Source organism: Lepus europaeus, chromosome 3 (genome assembly GCF_033115175.1).
Source record: "Lepus europaeus isolate LE1 chromosome 3, mLepTim1.pri, whole genome shotgun sequence".
NCBI classification, from domain to species: domain Eukaryota; kingdom Metazoa; phylum Chordata; class Mammalia; order Lagomorpha; family Leporidae; genus Lepus; species Lepus europaeus.
The window spans coordinates 58,025,518-58,052,646 of record NC_084829.1 but is presented as its reverse complement, the minus strand read 5'-3'; the positions used below and the strand labels follow the sequence as shown (position 1 = coordinate 58,052,646).

At 39.4% G+C, this 27,129-nt stretch overlaps 1 protein-coding gene and 1 pseudogene across 2 annotated transcripts in view; both read right to left on the bottom strand.

Annotated features, from left to right (window-relative positions):
• The window catches only part of PRIM2 (DNA primase subunit 2), a 333,865-nt gene that overhangs the window by 111,092 nt on the left and 195,644 nt on the right, over positions 1–27,129 (bottom strand). For both annotated transcript variants that reach the window (XM_062186315.1, XM_062186314.1), the window contains exon 8: positions 23,903–23,970. In XM_062186315.1, the coding sequence (XP_062042299.1) occupies positions 23,903–23,970 (68 nt within the window). The remainder of the gene's footprint in view (positions 1–23,902; positions 23,971–27,129) is intronic.
• On the bottom strand, positions 380–7,809 carry LOC133756346 (small ribosomal subunit protein eS4-like; annotated as a pseudogene).

The following is a 27,129-nucleotide window of genomic DNA, read 5'->3' as shown; positions in this document are numbered from 1 at the left end:
TCCAATTTCAAACCTTACTATGTATCAACAGCATAGCAACACACCAAAACAGAAGCTGGAGATTAAATCAGGAACCATATCCCAGGAGTGAGTGGGTCCAAACTCTACTTTGCAGAGTAAATAGGAGGGCTAAATTGAAAATCACTTGTTAAAGGGCCTGACATACAGTAATCAGTTTATTAAGATAACTAATATACACTATATACAGTGAGTAAACAGTCCTCACCCACATCCTCTGATGAGATGTTAACAACCACCCTGAGAGAGAATTTGGATTCCTGTTTTTGACTCTATTATATTTAATTAAGCATAAAGACTTTTCCAAACTAATGACAACTTAACCCACTGCTTGGTTGGATCACTCGTCTTGACTCTCTCTTCATCCATGGTGAAGTGGATTCCTTTCTCTCAGGAAAATCCATGATTTGTTGCCTTTGCCAACAATGGAAACGCTGAAGAGGTGAGTGGCAAGGCTGCTGGCACTGACCTCTTGCACACAAATCACATAAAAAGAGGCAGGAATCTCTCTCTGCTGGTGATCACACCAGTTCTTTCCAAGTTAGCAACTCTGACCACCACACACAGGAGACCAGTGTCAAATGCAGAGAAATTAATAATCTCATCAATCTCCAAGTCACAGGGCCCCTCCCTGTATAAAGAGACATCTGGATGGTAATGATGCCGGTATCATGAGTCACCAGATGAGGGATTCCTTTTGTGCCTACAAAGATCATTTTCACTGTGCACTTGTGCTTGGCCTCCTTGGGTATAATATGATGAACAGCAAAGCAACACTTGGTGTCACAGATCAAACAAATTCTCTCCAATCTTGTCAATGTTCCTGACATGCATGAAACCAGCAGGGTGAGTTATATCCATTCATCAATCTTAATGAAATGAACTGCTGCATGAAGATTTTTTTTTTACTTCATTTCCTGTCAGTGCATATTAACGAGTGTTCCTTAGGGAAATGATCAGAGGAAGAAGACATCTTCTCTGCTTGTGGGGACCAGTGGATGGATAAGGAGCAAGTGGTAGATTTACCCAGCATCCTAGGTTTTGGAGCTGCTTCTCGCTTTAGATGCTTCTTGGGACCACAAGCCAAGGCTGTGCCAGGCACAGAAGGAGGCCTGTGAGAATTTCTCTTTATCTGACAAATAAGGAAACTGAGGCTCAGAGGAGTCAGCAACTTGTTAGGATCAGACAAACAAGCAATGCAGTGACAATTTAAACCTTTGGCCCTTAATAACACCCTGTTTCAGGGCCGGCACAGTGGCACACTAGGTTAATCCTCTGCCTGCGCGCTGGCATCCCATATAGGTGCCAGGTTCTAGTCCCTGTTGCTCCTCTTCCAGTCCAGCTCTCTGCTGTAGCCTGGGAAAGCAGTGGAGGACGGCCCAAGTGCTTGGGCCTCTGCACCTGTGTGGGAAACCGGGAAGAGGCACCTGGCTCCTGGCTTCGGATCGGCATAGTTCCGGCCATAGCGGCCATTTGGGGAGTGAACCAATGGAAAGAAGACCCCTCTCTCTGTTTCTCTCTCTCACTGCCTGTAACTCTGTCAAATAAATAAAATAAAAAAATAAATAAACAAAAAATCCCCTGTTTCTTCACTACATTACTTCATCCTCTCTCCTGTAATAAATGTTTCTATATTATTTACAAATTAGTCAATATATTATTCTTCCTAAATCCATCTACTTTTATAAAATTTTATCTCCCAAATACAACACCGTACACCTACCCAGCTTCATAAATACAGATTCAGACATAGTAATGTTTAATGGGGCAAACACAGCAACTAGACTGCATTAAGCACACACACACACACACACCAACTATAGATTTTGCAAACACCACAACTAAAGGGAAATCCTGGAGTGAAACATCATCTTGATGACAAAGAATTCCAGACTCTTGGATCTCTACTCAGTACAAATTCCTCTTGCTGAAACACATATACTCTCAAAATGCTCTGCTGAGAAGTGGTTGTTTCTACAATCAATTTTACTGACTCAACAATGAGTATGCTTTATGAAGCAAAATTACAAAGTATCTTAGGATGCTGCAGCTTTGGCTAGCAGACCATGAACAGTAAGTGTAGATCTTCCCCTGCCATAGTCTTTCCTCCATGGGCAAAGAAAGGCCTGAGAATCACAAAGTGATACCAAGGGAGACCAGCATATGAACACCAAAATATGAAGAACTATTCAGCTGATGGCAGGTTAAAGCAGCCAGATTTAGGAAAGCTGTCTTTCTTCTAGTCACCTAAAAGCAAGACACAGGTTTACAAAAATTGCAGGTGGCCCATGAAGGAGAACAAAGATTAGCCCCAAAGACAACTTCATCCAGAGGCAACCTGCAGGCACAAGTTCCACGAACGTGCCTCAGTCCGCCACTTCTTTGACTTCCTACAAAATGCTTCTCCCAGAGACTCTAAGCTCTTTTTCTATGTCTTATCATTTCTCTAAAAACGTTCTGATCTTTGTTGAAGATGTTATACAACCCAAATCACCCTCTTTTGAGAACCAGTTATTCCCTGGGTGTCTCCTGTGCATATATGAAATATACATGTCAATAAACTTCTGTTTCTCTCTCCTTAATCAGTTTTTTGTCACAGGGGTCTATTCCAACTAAGAACCTATGGGGTATTAAAGAAAACATTATTATTCTTCCTCTATATTCCCATATCCCAAAACATGTCATCTTGCCTCTTGTATTACTTCTCCCTCAAGAAACAACTTCCTAACAATTAAGGTATCATTGGATTCTATGCATTCCATTAATCTTAATAGTACTATGGCATACAAAACTCAAGTTGTTAAACCAACAGCTGCCATTTAACTTAAATATTTTCCATGTTACTATACAATATAACCAGAGAACCATTTCACTGAAATCCCAAGAATAAAAATGTATTTCACTTTCCAATGTATCTTACAAAAGACCAAAGAGGCAGCATGGGACAATGGGAATAGCAAACCAGGACTCTGAAAATCTGTTCTTATTTTGCTCTTTAAATCACCAGTTATTCAAACTGGGGCAAGTTACTTAACAGTACTAATTTAAATTACACATAATAATACCAGGCCTGCCTAACTGACAGAAACACTGTCAATTAAATAAAGCAAATAAAATAAGTAGTCAAACTGTCAATTAGAACCAGTAAAGCATATTCTAGTACACAAACCTACTGCAGTCTTGACCAGAAAGCACAGAAATAATAGACAGTTAGACGAGCTGTATGATCCTATAAAGGAGCCATCACCCAGTTGGGAGGTATAGGCCACACCATTACCCTGATAAGCTTCAGTGTCCCATTCTATAAAATTAAAGGTGGTAATTACAATGACATAACAGGATCACTCACATCAGATAGATTAACAAATACAAAAATCTGCTATAAATACTAAAACAATGCACAAACTCGATTATATTTATTAAGTAAATGGAGTCAATGACTGAAAAACTTTATGTAAAAGTTGGCTCAGGCCAGATTAATGCAATATAATAAGTACACAGAGAAGACATACAAAAAAGAAGCACACATTTGCCTGAATGATTAGCTAGACGTTTGTCATATGAGTGCTCAGAAAATTCATGGAGGGTAGGTGTTGTAGCGCTGCAGGTTAAGTCACCACTTGAGATGTCCATATCCCACACGGAGTACCTGGCTGCAGTCCTGACTGCTCTGCCTTTCTGATCCATCTTCCTGCTTAGGTGCAAGGGAGACAGCACACGATGGCTCAAGTACTTGGGTTCCTGTCACCTACATGGGAGAAATAGATAGGAGTTCCTTGCTTCCAGCTCCTGGCTTCAGTCTGGCCTAACCCTGGTCATTGCTGACATTTGGGGAATAAACTAGACAATATAAGATAGCTCACTAGCTCTCTCTCTCTCTCTCTCTCTTCTACCTGCCCATCACTCCAGCTTTCAAATTAATAAATCTTTTAAAAAAGCATGGAAAACACACAGAAAAACTGTACCAAAATGCATTTATATTTTAATTCCATTTTTCCTGAAACTTTGTGAAGTACCTTTGAATAAGATGATTGTTCCTCAATATTGATAGTATTTATAAATGGACTAAATTCCAAGGAAAAAGGCAAAAAGAAGGGCTGGCGCTGTGGCATAGTGAATAAAGCCACCGCCTGCAGTGCCAACATCCCATATGGGTGCCAGTTCAAGTCCCAGCTGCTCCACTTCTTATCTAGCTCTTTGCTATGGCCTGGGAAAGCAGTAGAAAATGGCCCAAGTCCTTCGGCTCCTGTACCCGTGTGGGAGATCTCCTGGCTTCGGATTCGCGCAGCCCTGGCCGTTGCGGCCATGTGGGGAGTGAACCAGTGGATGGAAGACCTGCCACCCACCACCGCCACCGCCTCTCCTCTCCCTGTGTAACTATGACTTTCAAATAAGTAAATAAATCTAAAAAAAAAAAAAAAAAAAAAAAAAAAAAAAAAAAAAAAAAAAAAGCAAAAAGAGAACAGCATTAATGGTTGAAGCAAAGGTTTACTGAGCATATATATAATTAGAGAGAGAATATAAGTAATCCAAATAGACATCAAAATTCTAGAAATATATTTAAAGAAAAGATGGTGGCAACCAGCCCAGTATGGGCAAGCATTAAACACACAGGAGGAAAATAAAGGAGCGCAGGGGGATGACACAAATGAAGATGCTAAGCATCAGAATCAGGAATGGGACTTTTCTTCTCTGCTCATCTATAATCAGAAGAGTTTAACTTATATCATTGCATCTTGGTAGAAAAGTTAAAAAGTAATAAACATTAAAGTTAAAAAAACATTTGAATAGATATGGGCAGATGTAGCTGGGAGAGGGAGATTATTAGACAACACAAGATCCAGATGATGAGAAACTTTGTACCCCATGCTATGTATGCAATGAAAACCCATAAAAAATATTTAAGGTGAAACCTGACATAAGGCAGTTTACACCAGAGGAAGAAGTCAGTGTGGAGAAATGAGGAGAAACAGCATGGATGGGGCAATAGAAAGTAAACTGGAACAATATTACAGGCAATATTTCATCCAGGCAAGAGGCCTTGAGAGTCTGAAGTATGCAGTTGCCCTAAGTGGAAAAAGGTAGGCAGGTGATGAATCTGGATTTTCTGGATTGGTGAAGAAAGAAGAGGGGTCAAGAAGTTTCTGGCTGAGTGACTGACTTCTTCCAGGACACAATTTTATTTCCCATGAAAAAGCCTATTTAGTCAAATAATACACTTCATTCAGGAGTAAATTTTTGAAGAAACATACCTAAGTTGAGATAATAAGTATCTCTTGCCATTAGAAGGTTCCCAGAGGTACATATTCCTCATAATAATTAAGGAGAGAAGCTCAAGGAAGAAAATGCAACAAAATCATGCTACCATAAAAGAATAAAACTTCTTAAGAGCAATGCTCATCAGCTCACGAAACAGGACCTGTGGCATTTACTTGGATATCTGAACAAAGTTTCTAAAAGACACTCCTAACAGATATCCAGGAAAAGCAAGGCACCTTTTCCAGCACTCAAAACAAAGGCTCCACACCCCACAAAAAGGTCTTTCTAAATGAAATGTGGGAGAAGGTAAGGGATAGGCACTGTGAGAGGTTTTTGAGCACCGGAAAGACTGACTGACTACAGACAGTTATGCATTAGAAACACGGACTATCGGACTATCGTATTCTAGAAGGCTGTTAGAATGTTGCTGAAATGACTGACAACACAGCTGAGCAGAGCCTGCTCCACCAGAAGGGAAACATGACCCGGGGGACCAGCGTGGGAAGGCTGAGATAAAGGAAGACATTGAATGTGAACATGGGACTGGGTAGTAAGGTGGAAGAACTGGATTGCAGTTAGAAGATAATTTCCATTTGGGAGCTCACAAGTAGGATGTGAACACAAAAAAGTCAGAGGCCTGGTTATTTGATCATTTTTAACATGTGTAGTTCAATATTTCTGTTTGCATTAAAAGACTCTGAAATCTTGATTGGATTCATTCAAGTATATTATTTCAGTTTATTAGAGTTGTTGAAGGGGTTTTTTGGTAAGCACAGGATACAGATGGCATTTTAGAAAAATTAAAAAGTCTGTGTTTCTCAAGACCTGGAAGGTTACACGTACATGTAGAAAGAGACAGGTGAAGCCAAGGATTTGTCTAATTCCAAGCTTCTGGGGGAACAGGTTAGCTTAGATAAAAAGACAAGCAAAGCCAGTGGGAAAATAGAAATGAAATTGGGCGGTAAGAAATTAGGCTTGCCCTGTCATGTAGGCCTCTCAACAAAAATTAATAATAGATGCTGTTCCCTTTTGTTTTAGGTTTAAATGAAAACTTGAGATTTGGTCAAGAGTTTCTAAAAACCTAATTATATACATAAGAGCATTAAAAAAAAAAAAAAACAGAACCTAACAACTGTGCATAATAAACTCTTGGGGCAGGCTTTAGCCTAGTGGTTAAGATGCCTGATTCCTACATCTGATGTGGGGCTCAAGTTCCTGATGCCAGCTTCCTGCTAACACAGACCCTTGGAAGCAGTGATGATGGCTCAAGCAGTTGGATCCCTGCCACATAGGATACTTGGATTGAGTTCCCCGGCTCTCAGTTTTAGCTTAGAACAGCTCCAGCCCTTGCAGGATTTAGAGAGTAAACCAGCAGAATATAGCACTCTCTGTCTCTCTGCTCCTCAAATAAACAATTAAGATCATATCCACACTGAATTGGCATTTTCCCATAGCACTATCACACAAACATGTAGTTTACAAAATAAAAACACCATGGGCATATAAAAAGCTAAATGTGAAAGAGATGCATCTGCACACATCTGATTTGTAGAATGCAAGTGAAAGGCAGACTGATTCCTAAACAATGTAGAAACAGAAATCTAAGTCCTGTTGAATGCACCAAGAATATCAATATCGGCACTTAAGTGCTCAACAGGGAATAGATTTTGAGTGTTGAAACAGAGTTGAAAACAAAACAAAACAAAACAAGCTGAAATTATGACAGTGGATATGTGGGTCTCACAGCAAGATTAGCTGGTTAAGAAAAAAAAAATAATCTTCCCATGCTGCGGCACTGAGTGTTAGCAGAAGATGGATCAGCACACCGTGGCTCGGAGAGTGTTATTCGCGAGCTCCACTACTGTGACATAAATGCCACAAGGCATAACTGGCAAAATGAAAGGGCAAAAGTCAGTTTTTCAAGGGTGATTACACCTCCAATCATTTTCTCCTTTTCAGACTACTGATGGTAACTTGCAGGAATAAACATGAAGTCACGGGATAGCGCCAACAATTGAGGAATTAGCTGCAATTCCTCTTTTGTATAATTCTTCCACGTCCGGATTGCCAAGGGCAACCATCATCACAAAGGAAGCAGCAGGGAGGATTGAAGAACAAGAAGTGAGTAGGCCGCAGAATCCAGAAGTCACGGGTAGACACACACTATCCGTGTGACTTTACAAGATCTCTTGATCACTTTCAGCTTCATCACTGTTAGGACAGGATTTATAATAGGAGACACAAAAGAATGGGCCTCAAAAGGCCGTTTCGAGGAACAAATGAGATGTCTGTAAAGCTGAACACTGCATTTTTCATTCAAATTATAATCATCATTACCATCATCATCATCATCATCATACAGGCCTGTATTTACTGTACTTTAACACACTGGTGGTTGTTTTTCTGTAGTCTAAGCATTCACCATTTTCTTCCATGAATACCAGAATTTTTTTTTTCTTATTCACTCTATCTATACATTTAAAATATCTAACCTTGAAGTAGAGAATTGAGATGACTTAAACAACCTGTCATGTGGACGGTTTTGTGAGTCTACCATTATAATCTACACTTGCATCTTTCAGAAGTTTCCAAAGTTCAAAGATTCAACCTCAATCACTGGAGATTTAAACGGAATCCAATTTTGGAGAGCTGTACTGATCAATACAGTATCCATTAGTTAATGTGACTATTGAGCACTGAAATGTAGCTTAGTCAGAACTGAAATGTTCAGTAAGTATAAAGCAACCACTAGATTTCAAACACTTAGCAGAAAAAAATAAAGCAAAATATTAATAATTTTTGATATTTGGGTTGGCGTGCTAGCATAGCAGGTTAGGCTTCTGCCCGCAACATCAGCATCCTATACGGGCAATGGTTTGATTCCCCACTGCTCTACTCTTGATCCAGCTCCCTGCTAATGAGCCTGGAAAAGCAGTGGAAGATGGCCCAAATACTTGGGCCCCTGCACCCACATGGGAGATCCAGATGGGGTTCCAGGCTTCTGGCTTCATACCAGCCCAGCCCTGGCTGTTGTGGCCATTTGGGGAGTGAATCAGTGGATGGAAGCCCTCCTCTCTCTTTCTCTGTGACTCTGTTTTGAAACAAACAAATCTTCAAAAAAGCATTTTTCATATCCATGATATATGGGATATATTAGTAAAATTTAATTACAATTAATTTCATTAAATAATTAAAAATTATCTATTTGGCTCACATTGGTTGCTTTCATTATGTTTCTAATAGATAGCACTTTTGTACAATGATGATACAATGACATAAACAATCAAATTCTCTGAAGAACCAGGTATACCGTAGAATATCCAACTGACCTACCCTGACTGCTATGTGCCTAATTAACATTGATCTCTCCTAGTCATAAACAGAAAATCAGATACAATTGGACACACTAAAGGAAGTGCCTCACATCTACTATAGATGTCCTTGTTTTCACATTGTATTTGGAAATCAAGTTTTTATACATTAGCAATAGTTTGCCATTTATACTATTAGGGAAGCAATTTAAATTCTCATGAGCTTGAAGGTAACCTGAATGGTTTCTTTGGGGAGAAATACAGCTGTGACACATTTCTATTTGAGAGTCCTTAAGGCTGCTTGGCCACTTCAACACTTAATTGCAACTGTCCATTCTTCTCTGGTTTGTAGGAAGCCATTCTAAGGAGGAGGTAGGATATTGGGGGGGAGGTGGATGTTAAAGAGGATTACAGCAAGATCTTAAGCCAGAGTGGAAAGAATTTTCCCACCCTTGAAGAGTATTCTCTCTGCACTCCCACCCCATCAACAGATATTCTAAGGTTCATAAAATAATAATATATAAAACATATTTCTTTCTTTGTCAAGCATCTTCCAGAACTCGTGAACTTAAGAATGTTGACACTATTTACTCCTTTCTATGTAGCAGGCTATAGTTTGTCATATTTCTTGAACCGGCAAAATTAAAAACAAAATAGTGAAGAAAGCACCACAAGTAGTCAAAAGCATCAAGGAGACATTTATTTGGACGATTAAAAAAGTAAACCCATACATCCTTCAAAATGAAGTGTAATCTCCAACATCATTCTATAAACATACGCCAAGTTCCAATACAGCCTTTCCACATAAAGCCAGGTATAATCACAACACAAAGAGAAACCAATTTCCTGGGAGAGAAAACAAAGGTCTCTGTACATCACCAATATATCCATTTCTGCAATCACAATTTTACCCACTTGGAACGTTAAAAAACTACTCTGTCCACATAAACTAGGCCATTCAGACATTTAGAAAGCGCAACCCCTGCAGTTTGGATTTGTTGGGTGGGTAGGAAATCTAGGGAGCCAAAGTTACAATGTATCATTTCCTACTGAGAAGGAGATCACAGGAAAATTCACTCAACAGCTGTCACTGCTGAAATTGAAATGAGTTTCTTTTTACAGCTAAATCCCTAGTAAATGGTATCCAACTTGTGTTAGCCCAGGTGATTTTCCCTGCAGTTATTCCAAATGAGAACACAATCAATAAAATTCTGTTTTAAATTGAATGTAAATTACTTTTCCACAAGCATGAATTTTACTCAATTTTGTTTAAAAAAAAAAATTTCCCAGAAAACTACCACCAGACAATCTGCAGTATAATGATCTGTATTTCTGTATAACTGGGAGAAATTATATGATTCCCAGAAGCTCACACATCCTATAAAAATCAGGACCATCCCTAGATAAGAACTATCAGTGGTACAGTGCTGCTTTTCTTTACTTTAGGCTGGTCTCCTTTTCTCCATGTAGTCCATATTGCCCTACTTATTCCAATTTAAAGCAGCAATAATTCGATGAAAGCTTAATCTTCAACTGAATCTCATTTTTCTATCAAAAATACATGTACCTTAAATTTGTCAAGTCATTGAATTGCATAGTTAAGAAAAGCAGTTTTTTGTATGTAAATTATACTTCATTAAAATTTATAACAAAAGTAAAATGTGTACATAAATACCTATAACATGCATTTATACTTCATAGGAATTTTCACAATACACATTTAAGGCCAACAACAATATCTCTCTTTCTGTAACTTTTGTATATCCCTTCTTCATGACATATTCTTAAAGATTTATTTATTTGAAAGGTAGAGAGACAGAAAAAGAGACACACACAAAGAGGTCTTATATCCAGGGATTCGCTCCCCCAAACAGCCCCAACAGCCACGGATGAGCTAAGCTGAAATCAGGAGCCAAGAGCTTTTTCCAGGTCTCCCATGTCGGTGCAGGGGCCCAGGGACTTGGGGCATCTTCCACTGCTTTCCCAGGCACATTAGCAGGAGCTGGATCAGAAGTGAAGCAGCCAGGACTTGAACCAGCATCCATATGGGATGCCAGCACTGCAGGCTTCTGCTTTACCGCCTACACCACAGCACCTGCCCCAATGCTATATTTTTAACTTTTTTTTTTTTAACTATTCTTAAATGTTTATTTTGATAGTATAATGATCTCCTAAGAGAAGCTGGTTTGGTTTAGGCCCAAGATAGTCAAATGATTGCTATAAAGGAAGGATGGCTGAGAAGTAGTAATGACCAATTGAGAGGCTGAAGAACTAAAGTGCTAACATCTAGCAGAATTAATACATCCCACTGATGGACAACACCTTCCGTCACTCCACAAATAATTTAAAATCTAGAATACATCTATGATTAGCTAGCACCCATTTACAGCACCCTAGGATTACCCCTCATATTTGTTCTCCTGCAACAGGAGAGGAACAGGGTCACAACGTCTTAGGAGTTCTGGTGGGTTTTTCTTTGGGGGAAGAGGGGACAGCAGGGATGGATAATGAGGATTATTACTGAAAGTCACAGTCTGGCAATCATTATGTAAACTCCTTGAGTTTTGCAGAGTTACTATTGGTGCCTTATGATGCTTAAGGGTTGCAATTCAGAGATCACAACAGCAAGGTACAAAATAGTTCCCAGTTTTTAAATACATCTTTAACTTCTGAAGAAACTGGGATGAAAAATGTGGAGGTACTTTTTGCTTTAGGTCACAAGAGGAACAGAAAGTATTCTGTTCACAAATATTAGCTCCTATATGAAATGCAGGAAGTTTGTATAACTTAAACAAAAGGTTACAAGGTAAAATAAATAAACACCCCTGTCTAGGGTGGCCTTGAGAAAAAGAATAATAAATAATAGAATTTTTTAAAAAGCAGATACAAGAGAACGATCAAACAAATGTGTTAAAACATAATACAAAGAATCTGGGTGAAGGATAGAAAAAAAAGAAACGAATAAAGGTAATAATTTTAAAAAAATTATCACTTGATACTATGAAAAAAAGCCCCAAGACCCACAACAAAAGATAACATCAGCACTAACTATCCACAAAGGTAAAAAACATTGGTCTATCAGAGTTTTCCCTCAAAAAAGACAGAAAATACATCAGGTTTTGTTTTTGTCCAAATTGTCATCATATTCAATCTCACCATTTAGTAGCTTAAAAAAAATTCAATAAAAGGTAAAGGTTTTAAACCCAAAAGTGTTTATCATTCATACAACCACTCACTTATTAACTGAACTCCTAATATACCAACCACTGTTATAAGGAATGGGAGACAGCAAATAAGGTGGACAAATCTCTTGTTCTTCTTACAGCTGACATTCTAGGCAAATGCAATTCTGCCCATGATTCTGCTCTGCAGAACAGAGTGAAATAATGTGATAAAGCACTTGGGAGGTGACTTTACATTGGGTAATTAGGGGCAAACTTCAAGAAGACCTCAGAGAGGCAAGTGTTTGGCCTAGCCATCAATACCCCAGTTAAGACACCAATATCCCACATGGAAGTTTCTAGGTTTGATTTCTGGTTCTGTCTCCAGACTTCAACTTCCTGCTAATGCAAACCCCGGGAGGCAGCAATGATGGCTCATGTGATGAAGTTCCTTCTACCCACATGGCAGATATCGTGAGGAAATGAATCAGAGGATAGGAGTTCTCTCTCTCTCTCTCTCTCTCTCTCTCTCTCTTCCTCTGTCAAATAAATAAAACAAACTTAAATTAAAAAAAAAAAGATCCAAGGGGGCCTGTGTTGTGCTAAAATGGGTTGGGCCGCCACTTGCAGTGCCAGCATCCCATGTGGGCGCCAGTTTGAGTCCTGGCTGCTCCACTTCCAATCCGGCTCCCAAATTATGCTCCTGGGCAGGTGGCAGAGGATAGCCCAAGTCCTTGGGCCCCTGCACCCATGACTGAGACCAGAGGAGGCCCCTGGCTCTTAGCTTCAAACTGACCCTATCCCGGCTGTTGCAGCCATCTGGGGAACAGAGCAGTGGATGGAGGACCTCTCTGTACCTTTGCCTTTCAAATAGATAAAATAAATCAAAAAACCAAAATAGCAACAATGAAAAAAAGATTGAAAAAGACACACTGTTAGGTATTTAATAACTATTTTTGGTAGCCTCTTTAGATTGTATGAATACACAATCAGTAACAATCAAGTAGCCCTACTAAAAGCAGCCTTTATCAAATTCACCATGTGTTATGATTTTTTGTAGTACTTTCTAAATAGTAACTAGAAACAACTGTGAGAACATAAAACATTTGGTGAGTCTCAGCAGTCTGTCTTTCCTGAGCCCACTTTATTGAATTCTGCTTTGTTTTTTACCCTGATTGAATAAAGGTTAATTGGTTCTGGAATGCCTCGGGTGTTCTTAGGTTTAACTAAACATTCAGCTTCAGAAGACTTCCATAAGCCACATGGGGCATCAGTCTTTTCTGAAAGATACAGGACAGAAATCACCACTTGCCAACAAAGCAGCTTGAAGTATTTTTCTTATGAGGCCCTTGCTACAGTCCTGGACAGGACAGCTCAGGTGCAAAGCAGTAAAGCCCATACCAGCAGAAAAGAGAGCTGCCATGGCTTAAGAGCTTCAAGATCCTCAACAGCTACAATTTTCCGTAAATAACAAATAGATACAGCTTTCCCAGGGACATTTCAGATTGGAACTCTAGATCTCATGATTAAGAAATTTTTAAAAATATATATGTGGGCAGCAGTGTTGTGGTGTAGCCGTTAAACCACCACTTACAATGCCATCCCAGATGCTCTCCTTCCAATCCAGCCTCCTAACTAATGTGCCTAGGAAGGCAGAGGGTGATTGCCCAGGTACTTGGGCCTCTACCACCCATGAGGGGGATCCAAATGGAGTTCCTGATTCTTGGTGTAAGTTCTTCAATCTAACAAGGGCTATGAGGGTACTTCAAACAGTTCGTGGAAAACACAATTAAAAGGTAATTTTATTTTGGTGCAAAACATGTTTAAAATCCATGCAGTTTTTCCCATAATGTTCACTTTCACTGAACATTCTGAAGAACTCTTATATGCAAGGATTCAAAAACTGTTTTGCAACACAATAAACTTATCTTTTAGTCCCACTGCCCATGAATTTTTGAAGTACCCTTGTATATGTTGCTATTGGCTACTGAACTAAACAGCACACGTACAAAACACATCTCAGAAAGCTTTGTGGCACAGAACTTAAAAAGTCACTTTTTCATTGCTAATATACACAGTAACTATCACAATGCTTTCTTAGGCCTTTAAGAAAGTTATCCGCCATAACATCATTATCATCAACTCTGTTAGTAGTGCTTTAAGAATAATATAGTGCAAAATAACTAATTTTCTTCATAGTTTAACTAGAGTGCAATTGAGGTTTTAAAGAAAACCAATGCATTAAGAAAAGGAATTTGCAGATAATAAAACATGCTTAAAAAGTGAAAGAAATCAGCCAGCACCATGGCTCAACAGGCCAATCCTCTAACTTGCGGCGCCCGCACACCGGGTTCTAGTCCCGGTCAGGGAGCCGGATTCTGTCCTGGTTGCCCCTCTTCCAGGCCAGCTCTCTGCTGTGGCCAGGGAGTGCAGTGGAGGATGGCCCAAGTGCTTGGGCCCTGCACCCCATGGGAGACCAGGAGAAGCACCTGGCTTCTGCCATCGGATCAGCGCAGTGCGCCGACCGCGGCAGCCATTGGAGGGTGAACCAACGGCAAAAAGGAAGACCTTTCTCTCTGTCTCTCTTTCTCACTATCCACTCTGCCTGTCAAAAATAAAAAAAATAAAAAATAAAGTGAAAGAAATCATAAATCTTGGGTTTCCAGGAAGACTGCCAGCTTCCACAATCCAGAAATTCTGAACCAACTTGGTATGAGAAGGCTAGGAGAAATCTGAAGTGTCTAGCTGAGGATAAGTTACAGGAACAATATGACAAGCAAGCCATATGAGGCTTCATTATTTCCACAATGCTATGTGTTCCCAGAGAATCACATACCTCTACTATGCCACAGTCTTCCTGATTTACTGCAATTATGTCAGTTAAAATTCTCTCCTTTCTGACACACATTAAGTCCTACAAAAGCAGAAATGAATATATAGGCCTAGACCCCAACATCAGGCCTGGCACCTAATAAGAACTCCCTTAATGTGTGCTGAATAATTAATAAATAAAACAAACTCCGGCCGGCGCCGCAGCTCAATAGGCTAATCCTCTGCCTGCGGCGCCGGCACCCAAGTTGTTTTCAACTTGAAAACATGTTAAGCTAGCGAAAAGAATTAACCTTAAAAAACTCTATGAAAATTTAGTGTTCTACATAAATTAAGAGTGGGAGGCCGGCGCCACGGCTCACTAGGCTAATCCTTCGCCTTGCGGCGCCGGCACACCAGGTTCTAGTCACGGTCGGGGCACCGATCCTGTCCCGGTTGCCCCTCTTCCAGGCCAGCTCTCTGCTGTGGCCAGGGAGTATAATGGAGGATGGCCCAAGTGCTTGGGCCCTGCACCCCATGGGAGGCCAGGAGAAGCACCTGGCTCCTGCCTTCAGATAGGCACGGTGCGCCAGCCGCAGCGGCCATTGGAGGGTGAACCAACAGCAAAAAAGGAAGACCTTTCTCTCTGTCTCTCTCTCTCACTGTCCACTCTGCCTGTCCAAAAAAAAAAAAAGTGGGAATTATTTATAAAACTGATAATTGATGCAAAAAACTGTTTTAACACCCACTCCATCCCACTCCAAAAAAAACACCCAAGGTAATAGGCCCCACAAACATGTCCACACTCTAATCCTTGGAACACATTAGGTTAGAGGACAAAGGGGGCTTTGCAGAGATAATAGTTTAAGGACACTGAATTAGAGATTATCATGCATATCCATGTGGGCAGATCTAATCACATGGACCCTTGAAACCAGAAAAGGTTCTCAGTTGGAGGCAGAGGAAAACAACTGAGGTTACAGAGATTGGAAGCATTTCCAGAAGGCTGGGAGATGCCACTCACGCAAGAATCACACAGGGAAGTACAACAGGGAATACAAGCAGCCTACAGGAGTAGAGATGTGGCCCCAGCTGACAACCAGCATGGAGATGGGAACCAAACTGCAAATAAAACAAGCAAGCCTGGAAACACAATCTGCCCAGAGGCTCATAAAGAGCACAGCCCTGCTGACACCTTGATTTTAGCCTAGAAAGACCCATTTAAGATTTCTAACCTATAGCACTATAAGATAATAAACAGGCATTGTTTTAATCTGCTAAATTTGTGGTAATTTCCTGACTGCAATAGAAAATGAATACATGCACCACTTTTTATTTTACTCTTATACAAAAGGCTCATTTCATTTCTAAATATAAGCGAAATTTATACGCACCTATTTATTATTCTTATACAGACATTTTAATACACATTCATAACACACATTCATGGTTTTTAAAATATTCTAAAGGATGGTATATTTTTAAGATGCTTAACAAGGATCTAAGACAGACATAGTAACAAAGCTTAAAATTCAGCTTCATGAAATCTTTCTCAAGTCGCTGGTTCATTCATTAAAAACTCTGCCACTTTCTCACCTGGACAACACCATACCTTTAGATTACTGAACCCCCCTGTTTCTTCAAGGCAATACAAAACCTAGCTCGCTGTTGTTTTTTGCTCTTATCTCCAACTGCTGGAAACATCTATGTTGCAATTCTTTCTTCAGAAAGTTAATACAGCCCTCCTCCTTCCGGGTTCACTTTCCTGACTGGATAGAAAGTGCTAACATCCTTTAATTTTGCTGCACAGCTTTACTCAACCAAAAAGTCCAGATAAATATCCATTAATATGGAAATGGCCAAGTAAAAATAGATCTATTCTCAATATTACACAGATTCAAAATTAAGAGCCATGAAAACCAAATTTCTACTATATTACATGCTTATGACATATTAACTGAAAGAATTTTTCTAAAGCTTAACCACTTTAAATATAATTGCATAAAAATATGCACATGCATTATAAAAATAATTTAGCAGTGGTTGTATTATGAAAGAATGATTCATTTCTTTTTTCCCCAAATTTTATATATTGGGGCATTAAATTTGTAGCATAATCTACATACTGAAACTGCATCTCTTTTTAAGATTTTATTTATTTTATTTGAGAGTTAAAGTTACAGACAGTGAGAGGGAGAGACAGAGAGAAAGGTCTTCCTTCTGCTGGTTCACTCCCCAAATGGCTGCAACAGCTGGAGCTGCACCAATCCGAAGCCAAGAGCCAGGAGCTTCCTCCTAGTCTCCCACGTGGGTGCAGAGGCCCAAGGACTTGAGCCATCTTCCACTGCTTTCCCAGGCCATAGCAGAGAGCTGGACTGGAAGTGGAGCAGCCAGGACTAAAACCTGGCGCCCATATGGGATGCCATCACCGCAGGCGGAGGATTAACCCCCTGTGCCACAGCCCCGGTCCCCTGAAACTGCATCTCTTAAGATTTCCTATTTTTTGGCGGGCGCCACGGTTCACTAGGCTAATCCTCCACCCTGCGGCGCCGGCACACCAGGTTCTAGTCCCGGTTGGGGCACCGATCCTGTCCCGGTTGCCCCTCTTCCAGGCCAACTCTCTGCTGTGGCCAGGGAATACAGTGGAGGATGGCCCAAGTGCTTGGGCCCTGCACCCCATGGGAGACCAGGAGAAGCACCTGGCTCCTGCCATCGGATCAGTGCGGTGCGCCGGCTGCAGCGTGCCTACCGCGGCGGCCATTGGAGGGTGAACCAACGGCAAAAGGAAGACCTTTCTCTCTGACTCTCTCTCTCACTGTCCACTCTGCCTGTCAAAAAAATAAAAAAAAATTAAAAAAAAAAAAAAAAGATTTCCTATTTTCTAAGTGATTAAGTTGTAACAATGATTCTACTGCAGATTTGAGGGTATGTGTTTATGTAAATCTGTGTGTAAATTTTGGACCTCTTTCCTTTGAGGCACTTCAAAAAGTCAGTGGGCAGTTGAAGAGGTGTGTATACTTTGCTGAAAAAAAATCCTTACAATTTATGCATTGCTCATGAACTTTATGACCACGTGCACAGATTTAAAAACACTTCTGTACAAAAATAAACATCTTTGAATTTTACTTTCCAGGAATTTTTTGAAGTACCTTATATAAACTTATGGGACCACATCTATCTCCTCCCTTGTATACAATCAGAGTATCTATTGCAATGCCTTTTGCACAATAGGCTAGTTCTTAACAACAACAACAACAAAGTGCTGACTCTTGACAAGTACATCTCTAGGAAGGCACTAACATTTTCTGTACAGACGTCAAAGAATTTACAATTCAAAGGTGGTAAATAATGAGAAAGCATATATTCTAATTTATGAATATCTTATACAGCACCTGGAAAGCCTTCACAATAATCAGTGAATAAACGCTGTGTTGCTGCATATAGAAAAGGAAATAAATAGTGCAAGGCACTGGCAGAGACTGCAAAGAGATGATGAGAAAGGGCTGACAAACAGCTGAAGCTTGCAGATCACATTAACGAGGCGGCAGCCCTCGACTGGCTGAAGCCTCTATCGACTAAACCATTTTCGAGTATTTATATTCAGATTTACCACAATGCTGTTCAACTTTCTAATTTCAAAATGAGAACTAATTTTAAAAAGAACAACAACAAGCACTGAGAATTATACCAGAAAAAAAGGCTGTCTGATGGAAGGTAGCAGTCTGACATAAAATTTGTGACAGTTTATAGAGGAATAAATAGAAACGTGTATGCACTAACCAACTGTACCACATTAGAAAGACATTTTACAAAAGTGATCTGTTATAACACCAATTAATGGAAGATGCCTTCACTATTTTAAATTATTTTAAAATAAAGGTCAGTATAACTATCTGTTTATAAACTCAGATGCCTTATAAGTGAATTCACGTAATACAGCCCAAGTCATATCTTGTGTTGCTAGTCAGTTTTATCTTTGAATTCTAATTCATTGTTGGGCTAAAAGATACTAATGAAATTAGAAGAAATACTTTAACAAGCAAATGCTTTAAAGCAGCTGCTCTTTAAGGACAAGCCATCCAATAAGAGTACCTATTAAGATGATGTGTAATCTGCTGCCCTCCATTCACTTCATTTTTTTTTTTTTAATTTTTTACAGGTAGAGTGGACAGTGAGAGAGAGAGAGAGAGACAGAGAGAAAGGTCTTCCTTTGCCGTTGGTTCACCCTCCAATGGCCGCTGTGGCCAGCACACTGCGCCAATCCAAAGCCAGGAGCCAGGTGCTTCTCCTGGTCTCCCATGGGGTGCAGGGCCCAAGGACTTGGGCCATCCTCCACGGCACTCCCTGGCTACAGCAGAGAGCTGGCCTGGAAGAGGGGCAACCAGGACAGAATCTGGCGCCCTGACCGGTACTAGAACCCGGTGTGCGGGCGCCGCAAGGCGGAGGATTAGCCTATTGAGCTGCGGCGCCGGCCTATAATCACCAGCCTATAATCACTTCATTTTCTTGAAGAGAAAGGATAAAAGAGGAAGATACATACACTGTGGGAAGGCATTATTTTTAAAGAAAAAAAATCTAAAATCACACAACTGTAGTTATTGCATGTGAATATTGGCTGCTACTCTTCCTTCCTAGTATCACCTGTCTATACTTCAGTAAGTGAGATGATAAATGAAAATAATGTTCTTTAAACATACTCTTACTAGCCTAATGCCCGTTTGTAAATATTATGCTTTGGATATCATTAGGGTATTAGAGACATTTATTTAAAATAAACTTCCAGAGGTATATTCAGGGGAACATTTTTCAAGACCTGTATATATCCCTAAACTAAAAAGGCAGCGCACTACACATTTCATCTTGGAAAACAGTGATATGTAATCAATGGGGTGACAAAAAAGTCACAATGAGATGCAGGTTCATCTGATGACATATTTAATAATATGCAATTTGGGGAAAGCAAAATGATGATTTGTACAAATTCTATCTAGCATTCTGGAATTTTACAAAACTTTTTGTAAGTCTAAGTAAGCTTATTTCTTCCAACTGAAAAGTTCCCAGTATTAATTTTGAAGAGTAAAGTCTTATGAAATAATTCATGTATCTCTTTTGAACAAAGAGAAAGGTGGTAGGTTTTCTTAATGAGAACTTCCTGAGGCTCCACAGCCAACTTTAAAAATAGAGATTATGATAACTGGTCATCTATCATTCTCAACTGAATTGTTCTGAGCTAGTTTGGGGTGGGTATTTTTCCAAGTGGGTAAGTTGCTGCTTGAGATGCCTGCATCCCATATTGGAGTGCCTGAGGTTAAGTCCCAACTCCACTTCAGAATCCACCTTCCTACTTGCATGCATGCTGGGAGGCAACAGATGATGGCTCAAACGGTTGGGTCCCTGCTACTCATGTAGGAGAGCTGGACAGAGTTCCAGGTTCCTGGCTTTAGCCTGTTACAGCCAAAGCTGGTGCAGGCATTTGTGCCGTGAACCAGTAGATGAGAGGTCTTTGTTTACCTCTGTCGCCCACCTTAGAAATAAAATTAAGTTAACATTTACAAAAAGTAAAAAGCTAGCCTGGAAAGTACTTTGTGTACTCCAATCACCAGTTTGACTTCTTCATCCCGTCCTTTTCTACATCTCTTAAAACCTTGACACTTCAGTTATTTCTCTTGCTCCCAGAGTCCTCATCTCTTTCTTGACCTGTAGGTATGCTCATCTTTACAAGCTTATGGAAAAGTAAAAACATTTTTTCAACCACGAAGCTCATGGATACAGTCCATGCTCCTTCCCTGCCTCCAGAAGTAAGCCCTAACAAGAGCAGCCTGCACTCCCCCTACCTCCACAGCCTCAGTTCTCATTTACTCCTTGACTTCTCACAGGACTCATGCTTGCACCGGTACCATCACAATGTTATGGCTAAGTCCCCAGTGGCTCCACAGTACATAATCCAACTGGCATTGTGCAATTCTATGCCAGGTTCCCTATGGCACTTGACAGTACTCACCGTCCATTTTTGAAAATTTTCCCTTAGCATCCTTGAAACCACTATCCTTTTGTTGTATTTCTTCTTCATTCAAGATTCTTCCCTAGTATTTTTTTTTTTTAACTGGTTTCTCTTTCAACTCAGCCACCTCCACTGATGCCCATCACAGGTTACTTAAATACTGGTATTCTGCAGGTTCTACTCAGGGCCATTTTCCTTTTTGTTTCTGTCTCTCTATACACTCTCTCCCTGAATGACCTTAACCATTCCAGATTTTATCCACCACATATACAGTACATATGCATACTATATATATACTACTTATGTACTGTGATGATTAGGCAATGTCCCTGGGGTACAAATCTTACTCTTCAACAGTGGGTCTGGATTCAGCTAAGTACTAAACATTTCTTACAAGTATTTCAAGCTTAACATGTCTGAAACTGCTGAAGTTAGCAGTCAGACTCATTCTCCAATCCCCTTGTCTTCCTTTATTCTCCTTCTTAGTTAATGACAACATCATTCCCCAAGTGAGACTAAGTTCAGTCCAATCACAGCACCCACTGTGAGCCACTGCTGTGCTAGAAAGAACAGAAACCAAAACAAGTAAGGCATTGCCTCATTATTCAAAGAAGTATTACCATGAGGGAAACAGCTCAATTAACAAAAGTATGGACTTGGTGCTTAGCTCTGATCGAAAAATTTACAGATTTTCCAACTTGTGTATGTCCCTTTGCCTCAAATAAAACCAAATGTATAAATTCCTTGAGAACAGAGACTGTCTTTTCTTTTATTCCAAACACATAATGGGTACTCAGTAACTAATGAATAGATGGATGGGTGCTACTAATGAATTTAAAAACTGTGTATTTCCCTAAGACACTGAAGCATAATGTATTTCTGGGCTTCACTTTAAGAACTGAGTTCAAGAAAGAAAATCTGGACACATCATTTCTGCAGTTTCAAAATAACATACATCGTTAAGCAATCTCCTAGATTATCAAAATGACAAAATGTTACTTAAATTCTCTTTGAATATTTAACTCCTGTAAAATGATTTGGGAATTTTTCTATATTGCTATTTCAGTTTTTACAAGTCTTTATATCATCTGCTAAACTATTTTTATTGACAAGTTTAATTTAAAAATACTATTCATCATGCTTCTCTGATCATTAGAGGCACAAAATGAAATTAGACCTAATACTTACCTCAGGTTCAAACCTCCAACTGTCCATCCCTTCTAGGTACCATTTAAATTACACAGTTCATGCAATTCAATGGTAACTATTTTTTCCTAACAAGGCGGTTGTTGGAATCTCTCAAACCAAATACTATTCTTTCTGATTTTGACTACACAAAAGGAAGATAAAGAACAAAAACCACTACATTTGGATACCCAAGAGACATTTCAGTGTACTGGGAAGGCTTATCACAGGTTACTTTGCAGAACAGGAAGTGTCAAACTATGCACATCAGCGGCCAACTTATACACAGATGTCTCAGACATGGTAATAAAATGAGAAACTGTTTGGCTTAATAATAATAAAAAAGCAACATCAGTTGGTGCATATTACATGTAGCATCTAGTCCTGGTTGCCTAGCAACCAGTCTTGCGTGAACTCCAGAGAATAAAAGCCCTAAACGAATGTACTGTTTGTGCAAGTTTCAAGGACTCAAAAAGATATGTCAGTAGTTAATCTAAATTCTGGTTGACAATTACCATACTGAGATGGAGGAAGGAGAATCCATCATTATCTCACAAAACCAAGCATTAACTAGAGGTGAGATTTAGCCCTTTAGAGTTCTATCTTTTGAACCAGTGGTTTTATAGTAATGGGGGGAAAAAAAAAAACCTTTAACAAAATGATTCACAAAAACTTTATGCAGAAAAAACAACAAAATGTCAGATACAATTTGCATTCTTTTAAAATTTTCATGTATCTATTTTCAATTTATTTGAAAGGCAGAGAGACAGTGAAAGAGGCCGGGAGTTCTTCCCTCCACTGCTTCATTTCCCCAAACGCCTGCAACAGCAAGGGCTGGACCAGGCCGAAGCCAGCAGCCAGAAAAATCCAATTCTCCCACGTGAGTGGCAAAGACCCAAGTATGTAAGCCATCACTAGCTGCCTCCCAGGGTGTGCATTACTAGGAAGCTGGATCAGAAGCAGAATAGCTGGACTCAAAGCAAGTACTCAATTTCCTGTCACCCACATAGGAGAGCCTGCTGCAGCCTGGAGCCTGCTGCAGCCTGGCCCAACCCCAGCTATTGCTGGCATCTGAGGTATTAATCAGTAGATGAAAGATTGATATCTCTCTCCCTACCCCTCCAACCCTCCCTCTTTTTTCTCTACCTTTCAAATAAATAAATAAAACATGTAAGAAATAAAACAATTTTTAAAATAAAAATTATCAGTCTGGGAAATAAAAATTAATGGAGCTACCTCAAAGTAAAATCTGAATTTCTCATTGAAAAGTAACAATCTTAAGATTAAAAAGAGTAAAAAGAATCCACTGAGGGAAACACTCTTGGTGCCTGACTACATCAAACATGAAAATGTAGGTATGCTGAATAATACAGTATTTTTAGCAACAGAAGTTTGTTACAAATACAAAAAAAAGTTACTCTGCTGTTCATAGTATGGTAACATAGGCATCTTGTACAATTTGAGAGTTAAGTAGACTACAGTTGTGAAAAATAAATGTTTAAATCTTTAAGTGGCCCATATACTTTGACAAAGTAATTCCACTTCTGAAAACCTAGCCTAAGGAAATGATCTAAAATGCAGATAAAAGTTTACATGCAGCATGATTTATGGTAAGGAAAATAACTGGAAATGATCTAAATGCCTCCCAAGGGAGATAAATATACCCTGGTACAATCAGACTAGAAAATGTCATGTAGTCATTGAATACAATAGTTTTACAAAGATTTTAATAATAGGACAAAAATCTTAGAACATTTATAAAAAATGGAAAAAAAACACATTAAATTATATAAAAATATAATTTCAACACTGGGTTTTAAAACATCACAATGGGATAAAATACTAACCCTGAGTAGTAATGGTATATTTTTCCTTTTCTTTTCCTGGATATTCTAAGTTTATTTTTTATATGATAAGGCTATATTGCTTGGAAAACAAACCCTACTTCTCTCATCCATCCCAAAAAGAAGTATGCCTTACCCTTGTATTTAAGTAAATAACAATTCATTTGAGATCTTTGGGAATGTTAGTCATCTGTAGTCATTTTAACTTAAGCTTATCAAGTAATTCTGAATTGAAGCAAGAAAGAAAATGTAAGGGTTTTACCCATTTTACTGCACTTATATTTAAAGCTTAACAGGGCTGTGCCTGCATGTTACCTGAGGTGGTTGAGCAAAGGCTGAAGTCTCTCATCAGACTGCACAGCGGGCAAGGACCTGGCTGTTAACTAAAAGCAGAGAGGAGAGTTAGTGAAAACAACAAAGGCAGAACACGGAACAGTTCTGAATGTTAAATGCAAAATGGGGACAGAGGCAGCAAACTGGGCAAGTACTTAAAATGTAAGGAAACGTTTTTCTATTTTAAATCAAGGAATTACTATATAGAAAGCTGCTTTATTATGTGATTTAAACTTTAAACATTAAAACATGACTTTAAGGACATGGGGTATGTCACTGAGTTAAATCAAAAGAAAAAAAGAAAGCAAAATAAGAGCGAAAGAGTAATCAACTCAGTTCATGAAAAATTTGGGGTGGGCATTTGGCACAGTGCTTAAGAGCCTTCTTGGGCCTCCTGCATCCCTTATCAAAGTGCCTACATTCAAGTTTCAGCTCCATTTCAGTTTCCAAGAGCTTCCTGCTAATACACACCCTGGGAGGCAAGCAGGTGATGGCTCAAGTATTTTTGCACTTCCGATACCTCTGTGGGAGGCCTATTTGAGTTCTGAGATCCTGGTATCTGACTGGCCAAGCCTTGATTGTTTTGGGCATTTGATAAGGAAACCAGTGAACAGAACCACCCCTCTCTCCCCCTCTCTCTCCCCTTCTCTTTTCCTGTCAAATAAAAATAATTTTGTAAATGGAAAAATTTATACATGTAAGAGTGTGTAACAATCTTGAAGTACTGAATCTTAAAATTATGAAGAGGTACTTATATAGCTAAGCCACTGTTTAACTGGCTACATGCAGAAGTAAACTCAGAAAGACACCATCAGGCATTCCTTTTTTTTTTTTTTTTTTTTTTTTGGACAGGAAGAGTTAGTGAGAGACAGAGAAAAAGGTCTTCCTTTTTCCGTTGGTTCACTCCCCAAGTGGCCGCTACGGCTGGCACGCTGCGCCAATCCGAAGCCAGGAGCCAGGTGCTTCCTCCTGGTCTCCCATGCGGGTACAGGGCCCACTACACTCCCGGGCCACAGCAGAGAGCTGCACTGGAAGAGAAGCAACTGGGGCAGAATTCGGCGCCCCAACCGGGACTAGAACCTGGAGTGCTGGCGCCGCAGGCGGAGGATTAGCCTAGTGAGCCATGGCGCCAGCCTACGCATTCCTTAATTTTGACAATCACATTGCTAGAAGAAGCCAAAATATCTTTTAAGTACACAAAAGCAATTCAAAGTATTTATGGAAATATGACCTCAAATTGATCTAGGGAATAAAAAATGAGAGCCAAAGTTTTATTAAATAATATGTATCAGACTGTAAATGAGAGCTACTGATATAATATATATATATATGTAATACTATTGCAATATACCCATGTATCTCTATTTTCCTCTCTGTCCTTATAAGAATAATCTCCTATAAGAATTTGACCCTCGGGGCCGGCGCCATGGCTCACTAGGTTAATCCTCCGCCTGCGGCGGCGGCATTCCATATGGGTGCCAGGTTTTAGTCCCGGTTGCTCCTCTTCCAGTCCAGCTCTCTGCTGTGGCCCAGGAAGGCAGTGGAGGATGGCCCAAGTGCTTGGGCCCCTGCACCCACACAGGAGACCAGGAAGAAGCACCTGGCTCCTGGCTTCGGATCAGCGTAGCTCCAGCCGTAGCAGCCATTTGGAGGGTGCACCAAAGGAAGGAAGACCTTTCTCTCTGTCTCTCTAACTCTCTCTCTCTCTCTGTCTCTCTAACTCTGTCAAATAAAAAATTTAAAAATAAAAAAAATAATTTGACTCTCAAATATCAATCATTCATTCAAAACTATCATATAGCTTTAAAAAAACTTAATGAAACACCAAGTTAAATTCAAAAATAACACAAATCTACCTTGGATTCAATTATAATCAAAATAGTTCTTGTATAGTACTGATAAATCATTTGACAATTCATAAGACAGAGACTTAAGCAACAAAGTGAAAGATACCCTTTGGTTTTATAGGTAGCATTCTTTAATTCCTTCATATGCTGATTAAATCCTGGTATGGAAAACAGACTTTTACTTCATCAAACCCAATTTTAACATCATGCAAATAAAACTATCACTTTTAAACATCCAATAAATATGTTTGTAGAAAAAATGTTTACAAGCATGCCATACAAGAAGTCACTTTCATTAAGTGACATCTAATAATAAGCTTTCCAAATTTTGTACAAAAGTAAACAAAGTCAACAAAGCTACTAATTTAAAAATACACTAAAGTGTGACAGTGAGTCTGCTGCAATTTTAGCATATCCAAGTTTCTCGGTATACATGAGCAATGTGAAGTATAGTATTTCATGATTTATAAAATGCTATCAAGTTTACCAAATCTTAAAAACAAAACACTTTAATACTGGAACACATCCTGTATTTGTTAATGTTAAATCCCTCTATAAAAATGTCATTTCCCTGTCCATCTCAGAACCATTACAGTTTAAAAGGATTAACATGATTTCCCTAGATATCTTCTAAGTCAATTCTCTGAAAACAGAGAAAGACTAGGCTTTTCCAATCTCTTCTGTAAATCTATATAGCATGCTTTTTAATTAAATCTTTCCCAATAAAAGCAAACAAAACCACCAAACACCGAGGTATTTCTAGACGCCCGTTCTTTCCACAGATCAAAGACTTCTCACCCATCCTTTCATCTAAATCTGAGTTTTCATTCCCTTTTGCCTGTTAATACAACTCCATTCACAGCTGTTTCTGCCTTCGTTCTTGCCTTTTCCCTAATTTATTTTCCATACCAAGGTCAGAGTGAAATTTTCAAAATGAACATTAACCTCTCCCCTAATTAAAATCATTTAATAATTCCCTTGGGCTCCTAGGTTAATGTTATTACACCGGTCTTTCATCAGGCACTTTCTTAAAATTTCCCTTTTGGGCCTCATTACTGAAACAGTAGGCATAGATGAGTGACTGACTACACAGCTTCTGCCGAGCACAATCACAGGTGATCACATAGCTCCATAGCTCCAGTTTCTGAGACACATGTGTGCCAAATGGTTTGAGACCCCTCCATATTTCTAACATTTTCACGGTTGAATCTCTAACTAGAATGATACCTATACCAGATATTAAAGCTCAGTAGAATTATTTCAAGGAAGATTTTGAGTTTTCCATGTTTTGCTTTCAATTTTTAAGACAATTAGCATTTTCGAAAAGAACACATAGATCTTCATGTTAAAGAGATGAAGTAA